The 25,659-nt window shown below is 36.2% G+C and overlaps 1 protein-coding gene across 2 annotated transcripts in view; it reads left to right on the forward strand.

The window, feature by feature from the left end:
* Positions 1-10,951: 10,951 nt before the first annotated feature.
* The window catches only part of wdb (serine/threonine-protein phosphatase regulatory subunit widerborst), a 77,789-nt gene continuing 63,081 nt past the window's right edge, over positions 10,952-25,659 (forward strand). The window contains exon 1 of one of the 2 annotated variants that reach the window (XM_089235685.1): positions 10,952-12,004. In XM_089235685.1, coding sequence (XP_089091811.1) covers positions 11,839-12,004 — 166 coding nt within the window. In that variant the 5' untranslated portion in view covers positions 10,952-11,838. The remainder of the gene's footprint in view (positions 12,005-25,659) is intronic. The other variant, XM_089235686.1, reaches the window with a different exon arrangement.

Below are 25,659 nucleotides of genomic sequence, written 5' to 3' on the forward strand. Positions count from 1 at the left end.
TGCAAAAATATGCACTTATAAATGCAAAAATAAGCACTTAAAATTTAAAATGTGCACTGAAAATTCCAAAATATGCATTAAACACCCCAGAATATGCATTAGAAATCTTGAAAAAGTCAAAAATTCCGAAATATGTATAAAAAAAGGGAAAATATGCATTAAAAAATACACCATGCAAAAAAAAGCGAATGTGTTTTTAAAATATATGTTTTCTATTAGTGCATATGTATTTCATTTTTACCAAAAAATATCCCCTCATATATATGTATACAGCATATGCAAATAACTACATATTTTTTATTCAGGCATTTTTTTAGTTTTCAGTTTGTTGTAGCTGCTCAATAACGAAAATAGCAGTAATAAAAGAATTTCGACACTATGTCTAAAAACAAAATTAACATTTTGACACATATCTAGAAATAGTCTTACAATAAAACAGTTAGTAGTCGTAAAATACTTTATATCGGCGTCCCAACGCCCCTCGCCGAGAGAAATTCAAATCCCAACAGAAATCGCGAAATGCGGCTTATACATGGAAATTGAATTTTTAAATTCGACCATGTCGGGATTTCGACCCTGTCGGGATTCTGACCGTGTCGGAATTTTGACTTGTCAGGATTTCGTCCGTCGGGATTGTGACTTGTCGGGATTATGACCCACACCCTTTATAAATATGTATTAATTCACTAAATTTCACATACGGGGAAAAAAAATCAATGTTATGAAAAATATTTATTTGGAAAATAATTTAAAAAAAAGTGAGCTTAAGTAAACCTTCAAAAATATGCACTTGTACTGGAAATTCTTTGATTTTATGCATTTATATACATTAATGCTAAAAAAGGCCAAAATATGCAAATGCATATGCACATATGCATTTGCATATAATCCGGGCTCTAATAATAAGAGTAATAAATACAAATAAACGAGTCTGATGTCAGGTAACATAAAAATGTGGAAACAAAACTGTTAATTTTTGCATGGACTCTGCAACTTCAACATGCGATGAATGTGCAAGAATAATGAAGAAAAAAATTTGCTCAACTACTCATCATAAATTCCACTTATCAGTAAGAAATCAATACCATATTATAGACTTTCTCATACTTAATTTGACGTGCTTATTTTACATCTTTGTCATATTATGGGACAACTGGAAAATGTTTTTGGACTGAATAGAGTAAATAATGTATGCTAAATCTTATTTTTACTGAATTACTTCCCCAGGAATCGAAAATAAATTCCTGTTTTCGCTATGAAACACCGTTTTTTCACAGTGTGGGTCAATTTGACCCAGTCCGCAGTTCTAGGTATACCGAAAGTGCCGCGGTTCTAGTGTTAAGAAATCATGCATAAACAGTGCTGTCGGAGCTATGGGTGCTTCCTACAGTATTTTTTGTAGCATGGGTCCTAACACCCCTAGCATTGATTTAGAAATCAAAATTTTCTTCATAAAACTCGAGTTAATCACTCTTGGATCTAAAAAGATTTCCGTCGTGCCTGCACATTAATATCAACAATTTTCTTGCTGAATGTAATAAAACAATGCGCATTAAGTGGCTTGAATTTGATGTAGGCGGCTTTCATGCAAGTATTTGGGTACTTTTTATTCGCATCAGAATTTTTCTCTGCAAAGGACTACAAGGGGATCTATATGGGTTTCCAGGTTAAGCTATACCATATCATTGGCTAAGTCAAGGGTTTTCAAGCTTTTCCTATCTGTGCACAACACATTTATAACAAAAACGAAGCGCGAGAGGAAAAACAATGAGCGACAGAGATTGGCTAAACACAGTTTGAGAATCCCTGGGCTGGGCATGTTTTCTATGGTGTCCTATCACTGTGGCTCCCTTGCAAGAGATTGCTGTGAAATTAGTGATTTGTTTTTCCGTTACTAATAGTTTGCTTTCGCTCATTCAACATTTTTCACTTGCGACTGGAGTGTTTTTAAAAAGAAAGTACTATCCTAAATTTTTTAATCACCATTTTTAATTTCAATTGTTATCAGTGTCTTAGCTCAGTATGTATAACGTAAGGGGTTGCTCATTAGTTAACCCTTTACATTATACATACAGGTATGGACCAGATGCACTCCTGCCTTACATTCTTTGGAGATTTCAAGGCTTCCCCTACGGGGTGGATGCATCAGGAATTCTTTATTTCTCTTTTAAAAACAGTAGAGGACAAACATCACACATTGGTGCTACAACAAATGTTTTTACCATATCTTGCCTCGCCAACTCTGGCTGTAGTGTACAACAATATATTTTGCCAACTGACAACCGTAAGTTAATTGTCCTATATGCAGCATCTTTTTAGGATCTTTCTTTTTAATAACGTGATCCTCATATGTATTCCCAAAAGATCTATATGATCTCTCCAAGGAATTTGTTAGTGTTAGTAGATCTCCATGCCCAAATCGGGATTCAAACCCAGTCTTGCACAGATAGAGGCTAGTTCTCTAACCACTCGACTGCCAGTTGGCGATTATAAATGTGAATCTGTAGAAAAATCGTCCATAAGAGGCAGTTTTATATTAGATCTTTGTATGACCACCAGAGAAAATCATTAATTTGATAAAATGATAATTTAAAAATCTCCCATTTATAATTAGATCTTAGCCATGGTGCACTATGTAGTCACACACTCGTAACTTTTCCATCTGTATTAGTTACTATCGATTGTAATCATTGTTGTCCAATCCAATATCATTCAAGGCTTCACTGTTGTTGCTATCTTCTAGTCAGCACTGAAGTTAGACTGGTCATTCTGCCAGGTAGAGGTTACAGATCATAGGTTCTTCACAGGCCTTTTCATCCTTTGCGGTAGCACGCAATCGGTAGGGCTCAGATTTCTGTCCACATATTTCGTTATTTTATGTGATAGAGCATATTTGATCATTTTCTATAAAAAGTTCATTTTTTCCTGCTATCCAATTCTGCTTGACTTGTTTTCTGCGTATTTTCTTGTTTTTGTGGGAAATTTTGAGATTTTATCAAACAAATGAATTACTTAGTTTTTTCATTTTGTCCAATGATTTTCCAATACTGTGTTAAATTTTTTTATTGATAGATGGCAGCACATTAATTCTGAATTTGTGAGCATTTACTTGGGGATAATGAATACAGTGAAACCATAATACATAGCCCCGGGGACCTTGTAAAAAAATTTGGTACTGTAATTTTTAGGAGTAAAAATATGAATAAGTAGGCAGACACTTTTTGCTAAGCGGGGGGCCTATAGACTGTCCTGTATAACAGTACTCTGCCAAGAAGATATATTACTGTAGTGAGGAGTTATTATATCGAGAGGTGGGAGTTTAATATTAGACTATAGAAATTTCCGATCAAGCCTTAAAAAAATATAATTTATCATTGTTATGAGGTTTATATAATTTTTCGGCAGTCATCTTCGATTTATATATTGAAAATACATGATTGAAAAAATTCTGTGGAGCCAAGACACAAACTTACAGTGCAATCTTAAATCATCAATTTGTCCCCCCGGCCTTTGAAAATACACTTAAAATGGTGTATATATACACAAAACATATAAATTATTAATAAATTGAGTACATGTTCTTTGCCCCCTGGAAGAAGTTGAAATGACGGCCCTGCTGCAACCATATTGCCTCAATTCTAAGATCTAAACAAACAGGCACAGATCAATATCGCTGTTTAAAAAACAAAATTTAATTTTCATAAAGGCAATGGGTTTTTACATGCCTTCATTCATCCGTCAATTAGTTCACTAATTTTTCCAAATTTCTTTATTTTCCCAAAAATTCTTTTCACACGCATTTGAAAAAAATGGAGGGCTATTGAATTTCTTTTTTAATTATTTATTAAATTTTTTAAACGCAATTTTCATGAATAAAAAATGAACAGATATAATTAAAATATACTCGAAAAATAAAATTTGCAAATTAAAATAACATTTAGTATATTTTCACACGCACCGAAATTAGTCTTATTCCGAGTCGGAAACACAATACTTGCAAACACCACAATGAAATAATGATTACATAGAACTTGCATACAGTTCACTAACAATACTATCCTCATGTGACCCCCACGAAAACTTTGACAAATGAAATAATGGAAAGAAAAAATAGAACCTCAGAAATTTGTCAAACACATGTAAAGTAGCTTGAAAGGTACTTATAACCGGATGCATTTCTTTCTCAAGGGAGTGGCATGTTGAGCAATGCGTAGGGTCATAATGACCCCCCCCCCCCCACGCCAATTGAGGGCTAACTGTCTTGGTCAGAATTTTTAGCTACTGCTTTGTTAAGAAGTCAAAATATGACAAAGTTTTATCCAGTTTCGTGGCCAACTGAAATTTTTTGACTGTACCTTTCTCACCTGCTCAAGTCCGGCCCTAGATATTACTCACTGTAGGTATATAAAATAAATGATACACACAAAACTTTTGCAAAAAATAAAATCACAGACAAACCGACATAAAATTCCATTCACAATTTTATCAAAAAAAAAAAAGTGATTTGAAAAAGTTTCTTATTTCCCAATGCTAAAAGATATAGCAATCACTCTTTACAATTGCACCAAAACAAATGGCCTAGAAAATGATACTTCTTAATTCTATAATTAAAGTTATTGCAAAGAAGAATATTGTTTGAGATGTATTTCGTAAAAACTTGTTGTTTCGCTACTTCCAATTAGAAGGGGGGGAAATAGTAATCGAAAGGACTTCGTTACAACCGCATGCATTCTTGTGATGAGGGATGAAAACTCGAAACTTATACGCAGTATTGCTCAGTACACTGGCTAGGATTCTGGACTTGGGAGCTCAGAGTCACTGGAGAACTTGTACTTTTTGTTCTTTTTCTTAATAGAGTTTATCGATGAAGATCTCAAAGATCGCTTTACAGTTCTAGCATTCGCAGCAGTTCTAGTATTTACTTGACTCGCCCCTTCGCAACTGGAATCGGACATGTGCGAATCACTGCTACTAGACGAACTACTACTATTGTTGCTACTGCTACTCTCGCTGCCACTGTTTTCCAAGGGAGTTTCTTCTTTTGTCCCTTCGTCTGCTGAAGTATCTTCAACTTCATTTTTCGGTCTCACACTCAATGTTACAACATTGCTCACATACTCGAAAGCATCACTCAAAGAAATGACTGAATCATTATCACTTTTATTATTATCTTCTTGCCTAGATATATAATTGTGATCAAGAAGTTTGTCCCGCTGTTCCAAGGAATCCTTACCGGCAGATGCGTTTGTTTCACCTTTAGCGACTTCAAAAGCGATATTGATCCCACTGCTCTCGGGTAACATGGCCCGACTATGAAAGTCGTCAATTTTGCTGCAGGAATCATAATTGTGTCCATCATTTTTGCAAATCACGCAGTGTTTGTATACAATGATTCTCTCAATGCCATAATCACGAAGGTGGTTGGTTAGCTTTTCCGGTAGATCAACATTCATCATGGCAGGTAGAACCTTCAAGAAAACTCTCCGCTCGCTACCAAGGATGTGATCATATTGAGGTACACCCGAACAGAACGGCAGAGCGTCAACATGCACAACACGGCCATAGAGTACAAGAACCTTCTGCAAGTCCTCCCTGGTGAACGATGGAGGTACATTGTACAGAGTGAAGGCGTTTACTGGGTGCGAGGCGAGTAAACTCATGTCTTGGAACCTGATATTCTTCAACCGGAGCAGAGCCGAGACATCCTCCAACGAATTCACATACACCGTGAAATGACTGGCATCTAAGAAAGCTGCAACTATCCGATCGGCTTGGAGATTGGCCACTATAGCATCCAATAGAGCTTTCCTATCCGAGATTGGGTCCACGGCACAGGGAAGCGAATACCTCACAGCGTTCACCTCACTGATCTCACGTGGAGTCTCACCACCAGTTGTTGAGCGAGACATGGCTGTTAATTTAACACTGCAATACGAAATCGATTGGTGAACATGCTACGGATGTCTTAACGCAAAACCAACAATCGTCACTGGAGCTGATCCCGACATTGCATTTACTAGACTCGGCGATTGTCCATTCACTTCGGGACTCGATTGTTAACGTCATCATCAAGGCATTGTTATTGACCAGGCGCTAATTTATTTGAGTGAAAAATATGAATTTGTTATCATGAAAACACAAGTTACTGCTCACTTGGAAAAAAACATAAAGTTACGAGAAAAGCGTAACACTAATGACCATACTAACCGTAATTCACGCTTTCCCGTTTTTACAACCAGGAATTTGAAATTGTAATTACCTTGTGAAATCGTGGATGAAGGTAATTATATTAATATATTCTTATAGATATATTTCATAGTAATTATTACTGAAATTATTCATCTCACGTATTTTTCATGTCCAACGTTTTCTTTTTTTTTTAGTGAACTCCAGCTTCGTTTACTTTATTTTGTGACAGCTATCGAACTACGTGCTGCCATCTATCTCAGAAATTGTCAACCGCAAACGCTTTTCTTTTAATACTTTTCTACGGTTATAGAGTGGGTAACCAGATTCAAAACTCATGGGGGGGGGGGGGCGCAACTAGATGCTTGGTCACATGAGGCAAGCGCGTATTTTGACGCCCCCTTGTAATGTCGAAGGAGAGGTTTCAGAATGAAACTTGCGTCTCCTCGGCAGGGCCGTCTTAAGCGTACCATGGGCCCCCGGGCCAAGTGGTTTTTCTGAGGCCCTACCAGGTAAAATTAAAGAAAATTTCAACCAAATCTCATTTTTGTGAGACCCCTCTTCTCTTGAGGCCCCCGGGCCGTGACCGAGTAGATCCATGCGTTAAAACGGCACTGCCCCTCGCGTCCGGGCATGGGCGGAGATAGACTTTGAAGTCTGGGGGGGGCACGATGATGTCAATTCATACATGTATATATACATTAGACACTGAGCTATATAAGTAAAGCTTATAAGTTTACTTATAGCTTAGTGACATTAGATCAGTCAACTTCACTTTTGACGCATTGCCTCCCCCGCCTTCTCCGTCCCAAGTAGTCGCCTGACGTCAAATATGCCGCAGTCCTGAGGATGTGGGGCCAATGGCCCCCAAATCCTCTGGAGCAGGACCTCTAGCCTGGAATCTTTTGCGGCCCCCACCTTCGATCACACTTTTCACGGGCCCTTCTGTATTTAATTTATAGCATGAAAAATCAAAACGAAACTCTTCACTTAGATCTCATCAGATTTTTTTTTAAATCGTAAGTTTAGGCGTGAAAATTTGGTCATTTTCTCTGAATGACGTCAGTCAAAAAAAAAATCCCGTCATGTGAAAGTCATTTATTGACCAGGAACAATACAGGTCAGGAAATAATGTGACACTTTATGACCTTATCAGGTCATTTCTTGACCTTCAGTGCAGGTCATGAAATGGCGTAAATGATTTTGCGCCATAAAAATCACGAATTTCTTTCGAACTGAAAAATTCTGTTCCGGATGAAAATATCAAAATTATCCAAAATGTTTGTTAATGAACCTTCAGAGAGAGGGTGCTTCAAAATTACCCTATGTCTATTCATTACTGGTTGTCACTAAATAAAAGAAGTACTTTTAATTGCGATTTCGTTTGGATGGAAATGTAAAATTTTTCAATGAGTAATTGTTCTCATATAAATTTATACAGTATATCAACTCGTTACATAAATTATAACTGCATCCACATCATGTTTGTTACGGAAGATCAGAGGATCTGTGAAATCTGTCAACAATTGAAAAAGATGCAACGAATTCTTTGACGTGTACATTGCACAAAACAAAAAAATAACTGCCATCGGCTACTCAGCAGATTACTTAACGGAAATTGTAATATAACTAATTAATACTTGTGAAGTCTTCATAAAGTAACACCCGATGGGTAGGTGTACTGCTACGCATCGGTATAGAGGCATGGCGTGAGATACATTGGGACAATCTTCGTATGGTCTGAGTCCGAGCAAAGCCACAACGGCATGCAATTTTCCCTTCCGTCTCTTCGAATAGCATCATCTATCTTCTAAAAATCGAACTATTTGCAAACGGTTATTTTTTTGACTTTTCCAAAATGGACATAATGACCATTTTATCACGTCATGTTTGAGACATTTTATGACTTCAAAAACGTTTTTTTGACGCCAGGTGACAACTTGGGGTATCTCCACCCAGGGCACGAGACCCGCCTGCTCCCCCAAGCGTGGCCCTGAAGGGGGATACCTGCGCACACCCTTAGTAACGTCATATTTCTCAATTTTCACAACAAATGTATATCGATATATTCAAAGTATATTTTGAATAATAAATCGATTTATAAAAAAAACCACAAATTACACAATCTGACTAATAAAAACACACTCATAGCAATGAATAGATACAGGTTTCGAAGTGGAGAAAAAAAAAATTCCCCTCGGAAAAAAAGAAAAATAATCTGGAGATCTGAAAATGAGAACAAAAGAGCTAGTTTTCCGAAACTTAGGAGAACGCTTAAAATGATATCAGAAAGGAGAAACAGGTACTTTAAAAAAGAAGGGTGGTTGGTAACTCAGGGTTACATGACATCGCGAGAATTTTTTTAAAGTTTTAACCTCTGCAAGAAAGCATTTTGAAGCATGCTTCCCCCCCCCCCCCAAAAGAACGGGCTGACAGGACTCCAGCATGGCCCCGACAAAGATGGGGCTAACAGGGCTCGGGGCAATTCTCATCATTTTTTGCTTTTTCATGCTATAAATTAACTACAGAAGAGCAAGTGAAAAATCTGACCGAAGGGGAGCCCGCAAAACATCCTTGCCTAGAGGTCCTGCTCCAGGATGTGGGGGCCATGGACTGCAGTCTGGGTCGATGCTTTGTATTGTCGATTTTGTTGTATACAACTAGTGCTACCAGACATCCTCAGGGTTTAATACGGTTGACTGTGATGCAAGTGCAAAAATAAAAAAATAACACTGAGCTTAAGGCATGGGTGGTGATACGGGAAGGGGGGGGGGCAGCATGAAATGCGGCGCTCCCTAGTGGCGATTACCGCTGCTCCACTAGGGCGCTTGTCTTTCATCATGAAGGCTACCGTCAAGGTTTACGGGTTCGAATCCGGGTAAGAAAATCAGAAACAAATTGTTTACCTTCCGAGTCTGGGGTGACCACCGATAGATGACGCCTTCATTTCCAATCCAACCTCACTGGTTAGAAAGTGCCGTATGGCGATATATAACCGGAGTTAGTGCATAGGCGGAGATAGACTTGGAAGTCTGGGGGGGCGACGGTCATTATTGCTGGGGGGGGGGGCAAGATGATGATGATGATGTCGATTCATCTATACATATATGCATTAGATCTGTCGACTCAAAGGTGAAATATAATCGCCCATGAGTTAGTGTGCGGCAAAATAGTAGTAGTAGTAGCGTCAAATGCTGCCCGACTGATCTAACATATATGCGCAAAATGAACTGGAATCATCATCATCATCATCATGCTTTCGCCCCTTCCCCGGAATTAGAAATGAGTTAAGAATCATTCTTTTAGTGCCAACAAGCAGGCGAAAATTTCAATATCAGAAATACCAGAAAAACTTGGAAAATTTTTAAGCAGTTCGAAATTTTATTAGTGGGGCTGGGATTTCTATGTCTTTTAAATGCCTTTTTTTTTGCATATTTCGCAATTTTTACGTGATAGAGCATATTTTCAAAATTTTAAGGCATATTTTGCATATTTCATGATTTTCGATAAAAGTAAATTTTTTCCTCGCTATTCCAATCCCACCTCAGACTAGTTTTTGCAGTTTCCTGCCTCGGACGAGAGCTCTTCAGGCTAGGATTTTTTATGCACTAAAAATGGAACTTCGTTGCTGATCGGTTGAAAAAACCTGAATTTCATGATTTCTTTTATCGATCAGAAATGACATTGAAGTTTTAGAGCATTAAAAAACTATCTCTTCAACGACTCCAGATCTGGTTTGCGGCTGAAATAGATTAATCATCTGAATCGGTGATGACAACTCCTAACGAAATTGGCTAAAATTGGTAAATGGGGGGGGGGATGCTTTAACATTTGTGGGAAATTTTGATAGTTTTTATTATTCATTCATTTATTTATTTTTGCGCTTTTCTAAAGCCAAATACACTACTTAGCTAGGTATTTCCACCTATAGATGGCAGCACATTAAGTCTGAATTGGAGGGTAAAAACTTGCTCAGAAAGGAAATTTTTGAGGGAAATTTGGGCTCGAAGAGGTTTGTTAGTAAAATGAAGAATTTCTGTTCATACAATAAATAATTGTTCAAAATATTTTAGACTGCATCAACACTCTTCTCATTATAATAGTATTTTGCTAAACTTAATGTTGTTTGAGGACGTATTTTCCGTTTTATAGGGCATATTTACTGTTTTTTAAGAAAATAAATGCCTCTTTTATACATCATTTTTTAGAATATAAAAATTCTATCCGTACTTATTAGTAAGCTGACCATATTTCCTCGAGAGAAATACGGGACATTGGGATTCCAAATACGGGACATCGGCAAACACGATGCCAAAATCAAACAAAGTTGCCAAATATTGCTGACATTACGGAAAAATCACAATGGCGGGAAATGATGCATTACTGAAAATTGCAGTGGATCAAAATGTATTCCACGAAAAAAAAAACGTTCACCAAGGCAAATGGGAGAGATTAATATTCCCATATATAGTTGTAATTATCATAAAATAATTTATAAGTTGAAAAATAATGTCAATCTTTGACTTCAATAAAGAATAAAAATTCAAGTAGGCTTCGTGTAAAATACGGGAAAAACCGGGGCACTTTTGCCAAAAAAACAGGAAATACCGGGACTGTCCCGGGAAATACGGGACGTATGGTCACTTTACTCATTAGTGTAAAATTTTGTTGCCCCTCTAATGGACACTTTGGAAGTCGATGCCCAACAGTTTAATCGAATTCGTAGTAGTAGTTTCGTGGAGGTTTTTTGTTTAGGGTGATTGGCGACACAACCCACCTCGTCGTTCATTGGTTCAGTGGCTCTGCCTGGAAATGTCGGCGTTTGTGCTGCGATCGGTCGAGTCAACCGAACGATAAAAAAAAAAAGAAAAAAAAAATTTCCCCCCTTCCTCCTGTGTTTATTTTAATAACCCATTAATCGGTTAACATCTGTAATAATATTTAGCCGTTAATATATGTTATGAAGTTGGATTACGTCTGAAAGGCTTCAGTGTTTATCATCGTGTGTAAAGGACTCCCACCTCCCCCTTACCCCTCTCTTCCTCTGGTGGAGATGTTAAAACTCGCTCATGTATTAGGCTTATGATCCAGGTGCCCGATATACTGGATGCTTTTTTTCGAAGATTAGCTACGGATTATGAATTGGAATTGATGCCGTGGATGGACATTCCGACCGTTGATGACCATTATAGTTGCGAGGGAACTTCCTAACACATTTCGTCGTCACTCTCTCTGCCAATCACTAGTTGTACGTCTTCCGTTATCTGGGTGTGTGTGTGTTAAGATGCTGCTGCTGCTCTATTCCTAGGTGTAATCCCAAATATTATGGACTGTGTGAAAGTCTACGAGGTCTCTTCCACAATGAGAATGTCTTCCATCAAGGAATATATTTATTGTTCGCGTTGTATTATTATATGAGGGAGGATTTTTTTATTAAATACATACATATTGATCCTGGATATCAAAGTGGCATCATCATCGCCTATCGTCTCGTATACAGCAGCCCAATCTGTTCGCGGGGTGATATTTTGTAAGCCTCCGAGTTTGGTGTTACTAGATAGGCGGCAACATCTTCAACAGAAAAAATAAAAGGGAGGCGGTAATTAACGAATAATTGAAGAAAAAAAAAGGTTATATAATACTAGAGGAAGCATGACATCGTCTCATCCGGGTGCAAATCTGACAGCGACCGCTTTTGTGGATAAGATAGACCCTTTCAAGAAAGGATCCCTGAAGAGGAAGCCCAAGAAATCTCAAGGTTCTTCGAGGTACAGGTCCACGAACGACGTCGAGTTACAGGCACTACCACTGCTTAAAGGTGAGTGGCCTATTCACATTTTTTTTTTGGACCTGGTGGCAGCACCCACCTGTCATTTTATGGAATGTTCTCTTAATTTTAACGTGGGTCTTGTTGTTGAATTGGCTTTTGCACGTGTTCATTAACAGTGGCTACTTGAAGTGTGGTATGGAGGTTTTTTTTTGCGCTCTTGAAATATGCGGTTGAACTGTGATGTAGCACCCTCCTATTATGTGGCGGAAATTTTCAGCAGTAGCAGAGACAAGCCTGTAGTCAGAAATTTCGTGTGGAGGGGAGACCACTTCCATTTAAGGGGTGAGATGGATCAAAGTGGTCGAATAATGAAGTTTGCTATATATATCTTTTCTCAGTCATTTTTTTTCATGTTTTTAGGGTGCAAAACCTGACCCCCCTACTTTCACTATGGCTTTGAGCAAAGGCGATAAAGGGAGTATGACGATGCTTCACCAAAGACAAATGTCAGATTTTTCCGACTGATTTGCTGGGATGTGTGGTATCAACCATTTGAGGGTGCAGGGCATTGTAATCTGGTAGTCCTTCTCATGGTGTAACCCAGGTGTCGCAAGTATAATGACCACACGTCATTTTACTGCAGGAGTCTTCAACACGGGTGTCTTTCAGATACCGTGGTCTAGATAGAAATTGTGCAAGTGGCCAGCGGGCCTCCAACTCATACTGAGGTATTTATAATTGCGTATAATGGGTTTTCAAACTTTTCCCACCTGCCGCACTCTCTTAACCTAATCAATGCTTATCAGCGGTTCTCCAGAGCAATTCAACAAAGAATCTCCTTGGAAAAGTCTGTCTGATGCATGCAGTTTGAGAACCCGTGGTATATAAGAAGAATCTAGATTCACAAGGGTTTACTCGCGTTATTTACAGTGATACCTTAACAGAAGTGCCCAATTATGTCCTGAGTTGTATTCTGCCAAAAATAATTGAATTTTTTAATAATTATAAATTCTGATAGAATTCATAATTACAAATTATAAATTCAAATCATCTAATTGATAAATTTGATATGAATAATTTTAATATTATAAATCACTTTAAATGATTATCTGGAACATCTGTAATATTATCCAGATCCTTGTTGGCAACTTTTTTTTGGCTCCAACCACATTTGACAGCCAGACGAAAAGTCACCAAGGCCATAACTGATGCAGAGGAAAAAAACACCAACATAGAAATGGAAACCAACAATAATATTATAAATAACAGTATAAATAAATATTCTCCGTATATAAAAAATAAAACCCGGACTCTCTTTCAAATAATAAACCGATATTACAACAAATAATGATCAATAATATCATGTTGCTGCTGCATTTTACGCACCAAATTTGCGACTTAAATACAACGCCACAACAGGCAAAATGTCGAACGAGGTGGCTGATAAAAAGATGCCCATAAAAGGAAAATTATAAATCAAGGTCATTACAAATAACGTCCTGATATTTCTTGATCATGCTAAACACATAAGACATGACAAAAAAAGAGGCAGAAGGAACAAAATATAAGAATGTATAGAAACAATACAATCTTATGTAAAAATAATTCTAGTGACACGTTCGACAACAAAATGAGGGCTATTTCAAATATTACTCAAAGGAGAACGACGTTTGAAAAGCCTATGCTACTAGCACCACCTGGAATCAATGATTCTAGAAGCTAGAGAGGAAAGATAGAAAGATCTAATCTAGAAAGATATACGGAAACCAAGTGTCATTATGTCGGCCTTGGTGATCTGGATTATACTGCAGCTCTTCCGATTCTTTAATTTATCTCAGTAATTCTGAAATTATTTTCTTTTAATAATTATTCATTAAACCATTCACCAATCGTGAAATAATTTCTATCACAAATTACAAAATTATTTCTCTCATTGATTTATAGAAGTTTTTTTTTTTTTTATCACTTCAGACATTATCAGTTTCATTAGTTCTCAGTTTGTTTTATTAATATTAGAATTAATCGTCTTTCAATGTTGTTTTCAACCATTTTCTAAAACTTGTCAGCGTGCCATGACAAACAGCTCAGAGGGCCATGCATTGCCACCCCTGTTATATTGCTTGATCATTATTCTGTGTAGTGTTACCTTGATGGTCCTAGCACCAATAAAACACAAACTCCAATCCACTCTGCAGTTACATATGCACCCTCGAATGGTTCACAGCAAATCTGTTGTAAATATTATATTTGTTTTTTGGCGAAGTGCTGTTAAGCATTCTCTAAAAACATCCTCTACTGCCTTTGGTATTGCGATTCAGCTACACATTCTGTGATCAAAAATGCTTGTTTTGGTGTCATATCTCCTCTCAAAGTTTGTCCCATGAATTTAGAATCACCCTCTAGAGATTTGTTCCACCATCATTCGATAAGATGGGCAGTATTTTGTAAAAATACCGGTGGTAGAGTTTATTAACACTAGAATGACTGAGCAGTTTGAACGATGAGTGGGGATTTTGATTAGAAAAAAAATCACAAGTTATATATATACAGGATGTCTGAGAAAGATCATTATTCTAAACATTAATAACAAAAATACGAAAAGTTGAAATGAAATGCACTTTGCATCAAGAGAATGAAGAAATCAAACTGTTTTTTAGTATCAATCGCCTGAGGTAGATGGCGATAGTTGCTTGGCAGCTGCAATAAGAAATGAAAATTACAACCACGCAGGAGAACGTGCAGTGTATATTGTGGTCAGTGAAAACAAAATCACAGAAAATCGGGCGAAGAAAGTTTCGTCTAATTAACAAATAAACCACCAAGTATGCCTTCAATTTATGCATATACGCAGAAGTTTAAAGACACGGGAAATGTTGAGCGTGTGGAAAATTATGGCCCACCATCGACATCAGAAGAACGTGTTGAGCGAATCAGAGACACATTTCAGTCGAATGTGAATGAGACGGTCCTGGTTGGTAATGGTCTTTTATACGACGCTGTAATTGACACTTGATGAGAAATTGAGAAATTCACATGCTCAACGTTTCCTGTCTTTAAACTTCTGCGTCCATGCATAAATTAAAGGCATACTTGGTGAATTTATATGGCACTTCAGGTGAAACTTTCTTCGCAAGGTTTTTAGTGATCTCGTTTCCATACACATTCTGCTTTCTCTTTCACAGTTGCCAGTTTCGTTTCTTATTATAACTGCAGAGCAACTAGCACTGTCTACCTCAGGCAATTGAATGCATCTAACAGTTTTTGTTATTATCATTCTTTTATCACAAACTGCATTTCATTTGACGTTTTTGTATTTTTATTATCAATTTTTAAAATAATAAAGATCTTTCTCTGACATCCTATATTTTTTACCAAAACTTTTTAGCCCTAGGCGTGCTCCTGTCAGCATAGTAGCGTTCTCAATCATCCAGGAATAACAATTTTTTTCTTTTAAGATAAAATTCTTTAAATGACATATGCATATACCAGAGGCATATACATTAGCGCTAATACCCGAAATTTCGGAAAACAATGCATTAAAATTTGGTTCACGTACCCGTGAGATCCGTTCTCTGCTAGTAGACAATGAAAGCAAAAGAACCTATAGTCCGTTTCAGGTTAACTTTGCAGTGGAGAGAAAGGTAGAGAGTGTATTCCTTCGCCGCAAAATAAAGTTCCCATAAATCGTAGTTTTATGATGATCATTTATACAGAATAGTTCAATTTTTTTAATGATTTTGAAAAAATAGTGAAAAAATATCGTTTTGAACCGATGTTTCTCCATTTGAAATTTTTAAATGACAAAAAAATATTTTTTACCATTATCCAAAAATCAATAGCAACCACAACGACATTTTGGTGCGATACCCTAGAAATCGTCCATACCTTACCGAGGCCGCGCATCGATACATTGGTTAAAAGGCTTTTGTTGCCATAGCAACGAGTGATGAGGTTCCCTCGTAGCTTCCTCTTCACTGCAAAGTTAACTTGAAATGGACTATAGTTATAAGCTGGTAAATTCAAAATTTTTTCCAATGAACCTTTGCATTGAACATGGTTTTTAGAAATGACTTATTTGATTCACAGGGATACCATTGAATGATGGGGGAGACATTAATTTTTTTCAAGAGGGGCCCACTTTCACTCAAAGAGGACCCCAAACCCAGGTAAATTAGATTACAGCTGCTACACTATAGCAGCAGCTCCGATGGGAAGTTCTACCACTATTACTGAACCACACAAGCACCTTGTTCACATTCCTCTGTGGAACTTCTGATGAATTGGTACATGTTGAGATCTCCAAAGCAGAATGTTTTGCATTGTTCTGCAACGAGCCCTAGGCTGACTGGAAATGTTCTGCGGTAAAAATTCCCCCACAAATAGCGTTTTATGTATTTTCCCTTAAAATTCTTCCACATTGTTCTGCAGAAGCTAGAGGTGGGTCTGATTTTGCCTAACCCGTTGAAAAAACTACACCTTAAACGCTCACTCGCAAGCATTATGTTTTCTAATGGTGTTATTTTATTGTCATATCTAAAGAGAAATACATTCACAAATCTATGCATTCAATGCCATTTCGATTTTACAAAAAACCCATTTAACATAATAACCCCCCTCCCCAAGAATTTTCTGCATTGTGTGTTATTAAAATTTTTTTATTATTGAAGCCAGTTGTGTTGATAGTATTGACTATCTGGAATGGGTAAAAACGTGATGGAAACAAAATAAGATGGACCACAGAGAGCTATGCATAAACTATGCATACTATTATTATGTGTTATCTGATAAATTAAATAAAATCTTTTTTCTTTTTTGTCATCCTGCCTGTAACCATAGCAAATAGTGCCAAATCAGCTTCTGGCATTAAGAAACTATTTGCCAAACTGCTGTTTGCCATATATATATTACGAATTCACCATGGCATTAAACTGGAGCTTACGTAGGCTTATACAGCGTGTTCAATTTGAAATTGTACCCACTAGAAAAGCATCATAAAAGTAAGTACAGGCCGACCCTATCATGAGACCAACAAAATGACAATTATATCTGGAGGCTTGTTTCAGCCTGAGTGTATAAAAATTGACTAATTTTGACTTTTTTGTATTGACTTTGTTAATTTGGGGCTTGATAAATGATGATGATAAAAATTTGGCAAGAGAGCCAAATTTCAAAGGAGCCAAGCTTTTTATCTCTGATACAAATGGTCTGAAATGGTGTATCCCTAGACTTGTCAAAGGAGGTGGAGACCCCCCACTTTCTATGCTGGCAGACACACATAATTTCTAAAATTCCCAGTCTTGATTCAGTTATACATAAAAACATTTAGATGCCGAAGACCTTACTCTGGGATTTATCAAGCCTTTGTTTCAAAACCAGCCATGGATCAATAATGAATTCAGGGTCAATCAATTCATTCTCATCAAAAAAGATTGCAAAATTGGACATACTGCGAAAGAGATGATGGCGTTGAATTCTGGTTCAACTAATTTATTCAGTGCATTAAAATCAGTGAAATGATTCATGAATGATTTTACCCACTAAACAAAAGCACCATGAGATCAAGTGCAGTTGCAGTTAAACACTTCTGCACCAAAATTTAACCCTAGAGAATGGTACCTAAAAAAAATATGCTTAATGGCAGGGTACGCCGTTTTAAATCACTTGATTAAAAAAAAATCATTGATTTAAATCACAAAATTTGAATTCTTTTTTTCCTTTACGTAACTTTAATGATATTGAAGAAGTAACCTGGTATGGTAGGTGTGTTATTGATACATGGTAAATTTCGCGATTAAAAGAAATATAGAAGATCTTTAGTGTAAATATAGACTTAAGCTTAATCCCTAGATACAGTGCAGAAAGAAAGCCATTCTATTTCTAGATATTGTGCATGGAAAAAAATTGCAGAAAAATATAGAGAAACTTAGATATAACTGCAACAAGTATTTTCAATGCATTACAATGTGACACTAGGGTTTCCTCGATTAAAAAAAAGGAAATTGTTTTTTATAGCTTTAAATTTCTTTACTTTTTGTATTAAAATTTCGAGTTTGCTTGTTTTTTCACCTACTTGTTGAATCTGTGAAAGAATAAAAATGTATAAATTATTAAGCAACCATTATGCTAGTTGGAAACACATCATAATAAATACATCCATCAGTTTTTTGCTCAAGAAACAATCTTGTCAGTAGAATCGAGAAATCTGCACCGTATGTGTGATACTGAGTTACCACCAGGCATTCACTTTTGTCGGGGGGAGCCCTCACATGAATAAAGTCATTTTTCTCTACAAGAAAAATGTTGATCCATGAAGTTAATTTGGGTTCAACAACCTTTCATGTTATATAAGCACAGATTTTTGGTATTCATATTTCTTGATTGCAGTTCGTTTGTTAGTTTATTCATTAATGCAGAATTAAATTTGAGATTAGGTGAAAGAAGCAGGAAAGTGATATGAAAATATGCATCCTTAATGATTAGCAAGATTTTTTTTAATTAATAAGCAGTCACTCTTAAAAAAAATTTGATTTTTAAATTTTTTTTATTTTTATTTTTTAAATCATGATTTTTTTTCATACCCTGCTTAATGATACCTGTACGAACTACGTCTCTTAGACATATAGGTACCATTCTAGGGTTAAACGAACCAACAAAATGAGACAAGAATGTTGTGAAATTTTATCCATTGCATCTGGAGGCTTGTTTCAAACTGTGTGGGGCTCTAGTCAATTTCGACGTGTTAACGTGGTGCTTGATAAATTGAAAAATATTTTTAAGTGCCAGCTAAAATTTCTTGGGAGCCAAGCATATATATATATATACTCAAAAAATCATCAGCAAATGAGGCAAATACCAGGAAATACTAAAAAATTCCTAATGCATTTCGACACGCTATGGATGTCATCTTCAGAGGATAAAAGCATCACGCTGATCGAGTTTCCCACTTGGATTGAGTGCCAAAACTTCAATCTAGGTTGCTCAGTGGAATGAAAAAAACTATATGTCTGTGCAAGTCAAATGTCGTGGCAAGTCATTCCTGCCACTTCTTTTAGTGTTCCCTGGTATTTGCCTTATTCTTTTAAGATTTTTTGAGTATTATTAGGCAAAGTCATCTCCTCTTCTGTATATATTATATATATATATATATTTATATATATATATATATATATATTTTTTTTTTTTTTTTTAACTAAAATGTTTTTTTTCTTCCCTTTTTTTAAACTCGGTGACCTATCTGTATTGTTAGATGATACACATTGACATAATTTTTGGAACAGTTGCGTTTTTCTCTGACTCAAGTTCAGTAGTCGTACATCCCAAGACAGAGTATAGTGAAAACTGCAGTGCTCATCACAGAACAATCTTAGGAAGAATTTTAAGAAAATAATTATTCTGTAGAAAATGTATTATGGGAATTTATGCTACCACTTAATCCCCTATATGCACCTTGTACACATTCTATTTCTATAACTTCTAATAAATCGGTATGGAGGCAGACGTGTCAAAATGAAGAAATACAGGGAAGGGGGGTGGGCTGAAATTTTTCAGTTGCTGTGTACATATGGGACTCAAGCCTGTATGCAGGACGGGGAGTTGAGCGTTCGTTATATTGGGTATTCATTAATTATTGGAGAGCTCAGCCCCCCTTATAAAATTTATTGAGGGGGGAGGTTTTGGTGCTTAAATTCATGCAGGACTATATTTTGAGTGTGTGGCCCTAGGCCTAACATATTTGTTTTCATGCACTTGCTAGTGCTGCTACCTGTCTCCCATATTCTGAAATGAAGATGGTAAATGCTTGAATTTTCATGTTTTGTTAGTATCGTGTTGTAGGTTTGCCTGCTGTTCGAAAAAAAACTCTCCATTATCAAACTTTTAACAAAAACTGACTCCACCTATTGAATAATTAGCCACTATTTCATCGCGCACAGACTCTGGCCATATTGCTGTAATGCAATTTACTGCTGTTAATGAGTTGGGTTTGAAATGAAGGTGCCATCTATTAGTAGTCGCCTCATGCTCGTTAGGGAAAATAGCTTATCTATATTTTCTCAATTCAAACCTGGGACCTGATGATAACCTTCATGATAGTAGATGAACATGTTACCACCACACTACTCAGGCAAGACTCCTCCTACTGACAGGTTGGGGGGGGGGAATGGAAAACATGCTTGCAATCAAAGAGCTCTCTGCTCTCTGTACAGAGCTAATTGGGCTCAGCATTGGCGAAATAAGGGTTTTCAGAATGCAAGATAAAAGTCATTTCTGCCGAACATGTCCTATTGCTGCTATTAGGGCTAATAAAATGCTTTTGGCCTACTTATTTATTATGACTTTATTTTTCTCATCAACATTGTGGTAGTTAATTTCTGATTGAACCTGCTACTCACTATTCCTGATGATATTGCTCAACACAAAGTGTTGTCATGAACTGAGTTGTATAGTAGACTCTTGCGCTAATCTGACAAATATCAGTCTGGGTGGGCTGGATCACTGGAAGTTCTGCGGTAAAAATCCCCATACATGTAATAGTGTTTTTTTACACTTTTTCTTAAAATTCTTCCAAATTGTTCTGCGACGTATGTCGCAGATTTTGGCACATTCTGCTTTGGGGCACATAACTAATTTAGCTACCTTATCTGTTCCAAGATGATTTCTAAGATAGCAAAATTTGAAAGTATTCTTTGAATTGATGCATAACTTGGGGGACACGAAAATAAAAAAAACAATGTGTTAAAGACAGTCTTTTGATAAGCGTTCTTCCAGTGTTTTTCTTATTGCTGTTCCCCCCATGTGATAGGATTGTAAATATAGCTTGAATTTATTCGGTGAAATATTATAGCTTCTAGCCTCATAAGAGCAATAATTTAAATTTAACAAAAATTTTGGGTCTTATCATGTAGGCGTAATTAGTGTTTGTGAAAATGTGTTAGTCGTGTAGGTGCTACATATTGGCCTCATTTTCTTCGGATATTTTCCTTTATTTATAATTAGTTTTTGAAAATTGAGAATGTAAAATAGAAAGTTCACTCTCTTGAAAATTTAAAGAAAAAAGTTTGAAAAGTCAAAGTAGAACAATTTGCATTAAATGAACACTCCACCATTGATGTTCATTCACATCATTATATTGGTATCTAATAAAAAATGATTGTTTAGTCTCACAATAATGCAATGGTTATAACTGTGACTATGCATATTTGGTACCATCAATATAATTGTATTTTTTAAAGATAAATGTTTGAACAGATTCAGCAGGGTTTTTGACAAGCACTGTCCTAAATACAGTACCTGCTTCATAATCATACATGAAAAATAAGATGTGAAATAGAAATAACGTTTACAACAAACTAAAAAATTGAAAACAGTGTTTATTTGAACAGTTATATGAGTGATATTAATTTACTATCAGATTTCCAGCCTAAAACCATGAATTTGGTGAAACAATTAGAAAAAAACCAAATGACACCTTTTTGAAATATTTTTGATTTAGTTTTTTCTGCTAGTATTTTTTTTTATGTTAGTATCATGGAGGTTTCTACATAACATTTTGAAACTTGAAAATTTTCAAGTTTTCAAATCTGGACAGTTTTAGACACCCAAAACCCCAACCCTGGTCATAACGGAAATGAAAACACATTAGCTAAATGACACTGTGGACTGTGGCTGTTAGCAAAATTCTGTCTTTATTTTATTTTTATCATTGGCTCTTTTTTTACTGAATTAATTTTAGAAATGGGATTATAGTCTATTATTCTATCAAAAAAGTGACGTGAAAGAAGTACTATATATTAAGAGGAAGATATACTAGAGACTGCTAACACCACCATGCAAATAGCAAATACAATTATTCCTGAAAGAATTACATTTGCGAGAAAACCAGGGGCTCAAATTTTCGAATGCATTAACAGTACGTATATCAACTTGTTTTAAAAACCAGAAAAATATAAACTTTGAACACAAAAAAATTCCATTTGAAATTTTATTTTGATTTCTCCCCCCCCCCCAAAGAAAAAATGCACTCGTACAGACAACTGAAAATGTGGTAAAATACTCTCGCTAGGCACTAGGAAGTTAGTTTGAATAATAAATACCCATTTGAATAATACAAACTTTTTCACATAGGCATGCAGTCATATGTATGATCCATGCTAATGAAATCAGAAAGAATTAATTTTTGAATTGACAACTCTCATGAAATACAGTTGCCTCAAAGCCGAATGCCTTGCATTGCACAGCAGGTAGCCTTTAGTGGATTGAAAATATTCTGCAGTAAAAATTCCCATAATAGTAATTTCTACACAGAAGAGTTCTTTTCCTCTTTTTCAAAAAATTCATTCCAAGATTGTTCTGCAGCATATTTCACTGATTTTGGTATACATTCTGCTTTGGGATGCAGTCACACCCTTTATGAATGTAATATTACGGTGAATATTTTTTCTTTGCTGAGGCCATATAGTGAGAAAAACAGCCATTAATTTCAGAAAAAAGAATAATAATGTCCTCATGAAGCTTTTGTGTTTTTTCAAGCAAATTATAACAAAGATCAGCGGGAACCCTATATTTGTACGCATGTGTCTTAATTTTTATGTTCGAGAGTAGACATAAAACTTATAATTTTGCTGGATAACTTGGTGTTTGTGTGTAAGAATGAGAAGGAAAAACTTCGAATAGCATTTGAATGATCATAGTTTTGTAGCTGTTCCATTCTATGGCATATTCAGCTTTTGTGAGTGCAAGAATAGGTAATTCTTTCAAAGGCAGTGAAATATTGGATAAAATAAGTTTTGTTGGCTCTGGAAGATCCATTGAAGAAGTCTATGAAATCAGTCATTAGCAATAGTAGGAACATGTTTCATTCATCCATATTTACACATTCTAGATTTCACCCAGACAGTTTGTTTTACAATTATAACATTGGATAAAGTCTCTCTGCAGACAGCATTCAGATCTTCAGCATGGTAATTGTAATGCAAATATAACAAGAAATTGCAAGCATTCATAATCTTCACTTCGAGATAAGGAAGATGGATGGCTGCACCAGGTAGAACACCAAACAAGCACAACTATGTCAATATAAATACATCAGGGGCCCCACATACACTCAGAACATACATTCTGGCATGTACCGATTTGTTAGAAATCCTGCGTATGAGGTGCATGGTATGGTTGAGTAGTGGTAGTTGTAACACATTCTTGTATAATATCAGTTTTCATTTCAAATGTTTTTCCTCCCAGTCGAGATTAGATCACTTGACACTGCTTTCTGGATCTACGTTAATCTTATTTAGAATTAATAAAAGTATTTTCCCTAAAACCATTTTGCCATAATCAGTATAGCCACAGACAAATTTCAGGCACCAAGTCGCATGACGACTAGAAAATCGACACTGATTGCTAAATTGGAGTCTGAGGATGAAACTAAATTTTCTGATTCCATTACAGTGTGTCTCTTAACATGATAAGTTCCAGAGAAGTCGAAAAAACATTATTTTAGACCAGTTTTCTTGAGCAAAAACCACACTTAGCTCCTATAATTTTCGGCAGATGCCTAAATATTTGTTTGATTTGTCAAGACCTGCCTTAGGCAAGGATCTTTGATGACCCCCCCCCCCAAAAATAAAGTTATAGTATAAAAAATGAATTATGATAAGAATCGTCTCGGGCCCCCCCCCATCTGGAGCCCTGTCAGCCCCCCACTCTTGTGGAGGGGGCATAATAATCAGTGATAATCAGTCCTTATAAAATATAGAGGGTTTTTACTGTTCTCTAAATTTCATCATTACAATAAAACTTGAAAGTATCTTAATTGTTGATAGTTTCAATATTATAATTCTTGAATGCTGAGAATTGGAAACACCATCTTTTGCCACGATACGATACTCAGCGTAACTTTTGGATAAAATTAGTTCCAGTGAGGGGGGGGGGGGAAGTCGCATGTCAGAATTAAAATTGGCTACTTCTGCTGTAAATCTGATTCAAATTTCAGAGGTAACGAAGGTTTTCATTTTTTTTTTATATATTTTGTTTAAGAGTCACTTTTTTTCATTTTCCTTGTAGTAGAGGTTTATAAATTTCAGGCAAAATGAATAATATCCTCAACACATTTGGAAGGTCATTTCCCATTATAGGTGCGTGCTTTTTTCATCATTTGGCAGTTGATCATGAATTTCGTTGGTTACTTTGGCTCTTGTACTTCCTACTCCCTCCCGGATTGGAAACTTCTATTACGTAGGAAATTACGGAAGCGAACTTCGTAACTCTTTTGGGTTCAATTTCATGAAATGATATTGGTATTCCTGGGCGTTAGCAGACCCTTCTGTTTTTTTTTCTTCTAACTTATCAGCTGTTAAGAACAGTTGGAAGAAAAATGTTTGGTACTTAGCCCAGAAGATGGTGAAGTGAAAGGATGTTAGAACGGGAAAAAATATGTCCCCTATATATTTATTTCTCTTCTCGCTTGGAATCCTTGCAGTATTTTTTTTTTCCTATTTTTGGTCGATGGCCAAGAATCCCCCCCCCCCCTTTGGGACGTAGAGCCTGCTTGGGTCATATTCTTCGCCCCAGTGGCAGCAGCATTGTGCTGCGGGCACGTACGATGGCAATCGCGTTTCTCTGCCGAGTTCGTTTTTTTTCCTTGCATAATGATGACTTCATTATAATTCTCATTTGTAGTTCATCTCCGTTACAATGTCCAACGGATTATCTTCTCTCGAGTGTTTTCTGACAATATTGAAATTTCAAATTCTTTTGGAGAAATTAAAACGATTTTCTCCCAGATAAAATTTTTGACTTGATAATTTTTTAATCTTTTCGATATGCCTTTAAAGCAGGGGTTCTTAACCTTTTGTGTTCCACGGACTCCTTTACAAAATAATATTCAACATACGACAACCCAAATTAAAAATGCAATTATAAAAACTAAAAACTATATATACAATGATAAAATATTATACAATGCCCATAAAAAATATTTGTGGTTGTCTTAAGTTTATTTCTCTTCCATTTTATGAAGAAAAAAATTCTTGTGAAAAAGCGATTTCTCTCATCTCTCGTTTTTGTTGCTTAGGAAATGGGAAAAACTCGTATCAGTTAATATGTGCTAAGAAATTTGTTATTCGAACAATAATTTCTAACGTTAGTGGGTGCGGCCACAACATGAAAACCATTCCAAATGAATTTGGCGGCGTTTCCATCCCGAGGACCTTAATTTCTCCACCTCTGTTGCCAATGGTGGTTGTTCTTTCTTTTCTTCCTCCCTCTACAATCGGAACATTAATCAGCACTTTGTAGTCCCGTGTTTGTTTCTGAGAGTTGGTGCAACATCAGTGTTGCTGATAAAAAGTTGGAAGAAGAGTAGAAATGAAGTTATAGCTTCTAGGATAGCTCTGATGGTTATCTGTTATAAGATAAACTTTTTTTTCAGGTGCTGAAGCAGTGACAATTCTTATTGGCGATACCATATGCAAGATTATTAAAACACTGCTTTCCCGCGTAACAAGCAAAATTTGACTTTGAGTCATTTGCTTTTGTGTTTCTCAATAATAAGCCATATGGCCCATGGTTTTCTGTGGCTGAATGGAGATGATTAATAACCAAAAAAATTGAATCGGGGCGAACAAATGATAGACACAATTTTATATAAAAAAAATCTGTGTATGATTGTTTATACAGTTTTCCAGAGTTTTTATTGCCCCTTGTTTCTA

This window comes from Pholcus phalangioides, unplaced genomic scaffold (assembly GCF_987345545.1).
Source record: "Pholcus phalangioides strain wild (caught in Gottingen) unplaced genomic scaffold, Ppha-v1.0 ptg000009l_1, whole genome shotgun sequence".
NCBI lineage: Eukaryota > Metazoa > Arthropoda > Arachnida > Araneae > Pholcidae > Pholcus > Pholcus phalangioides.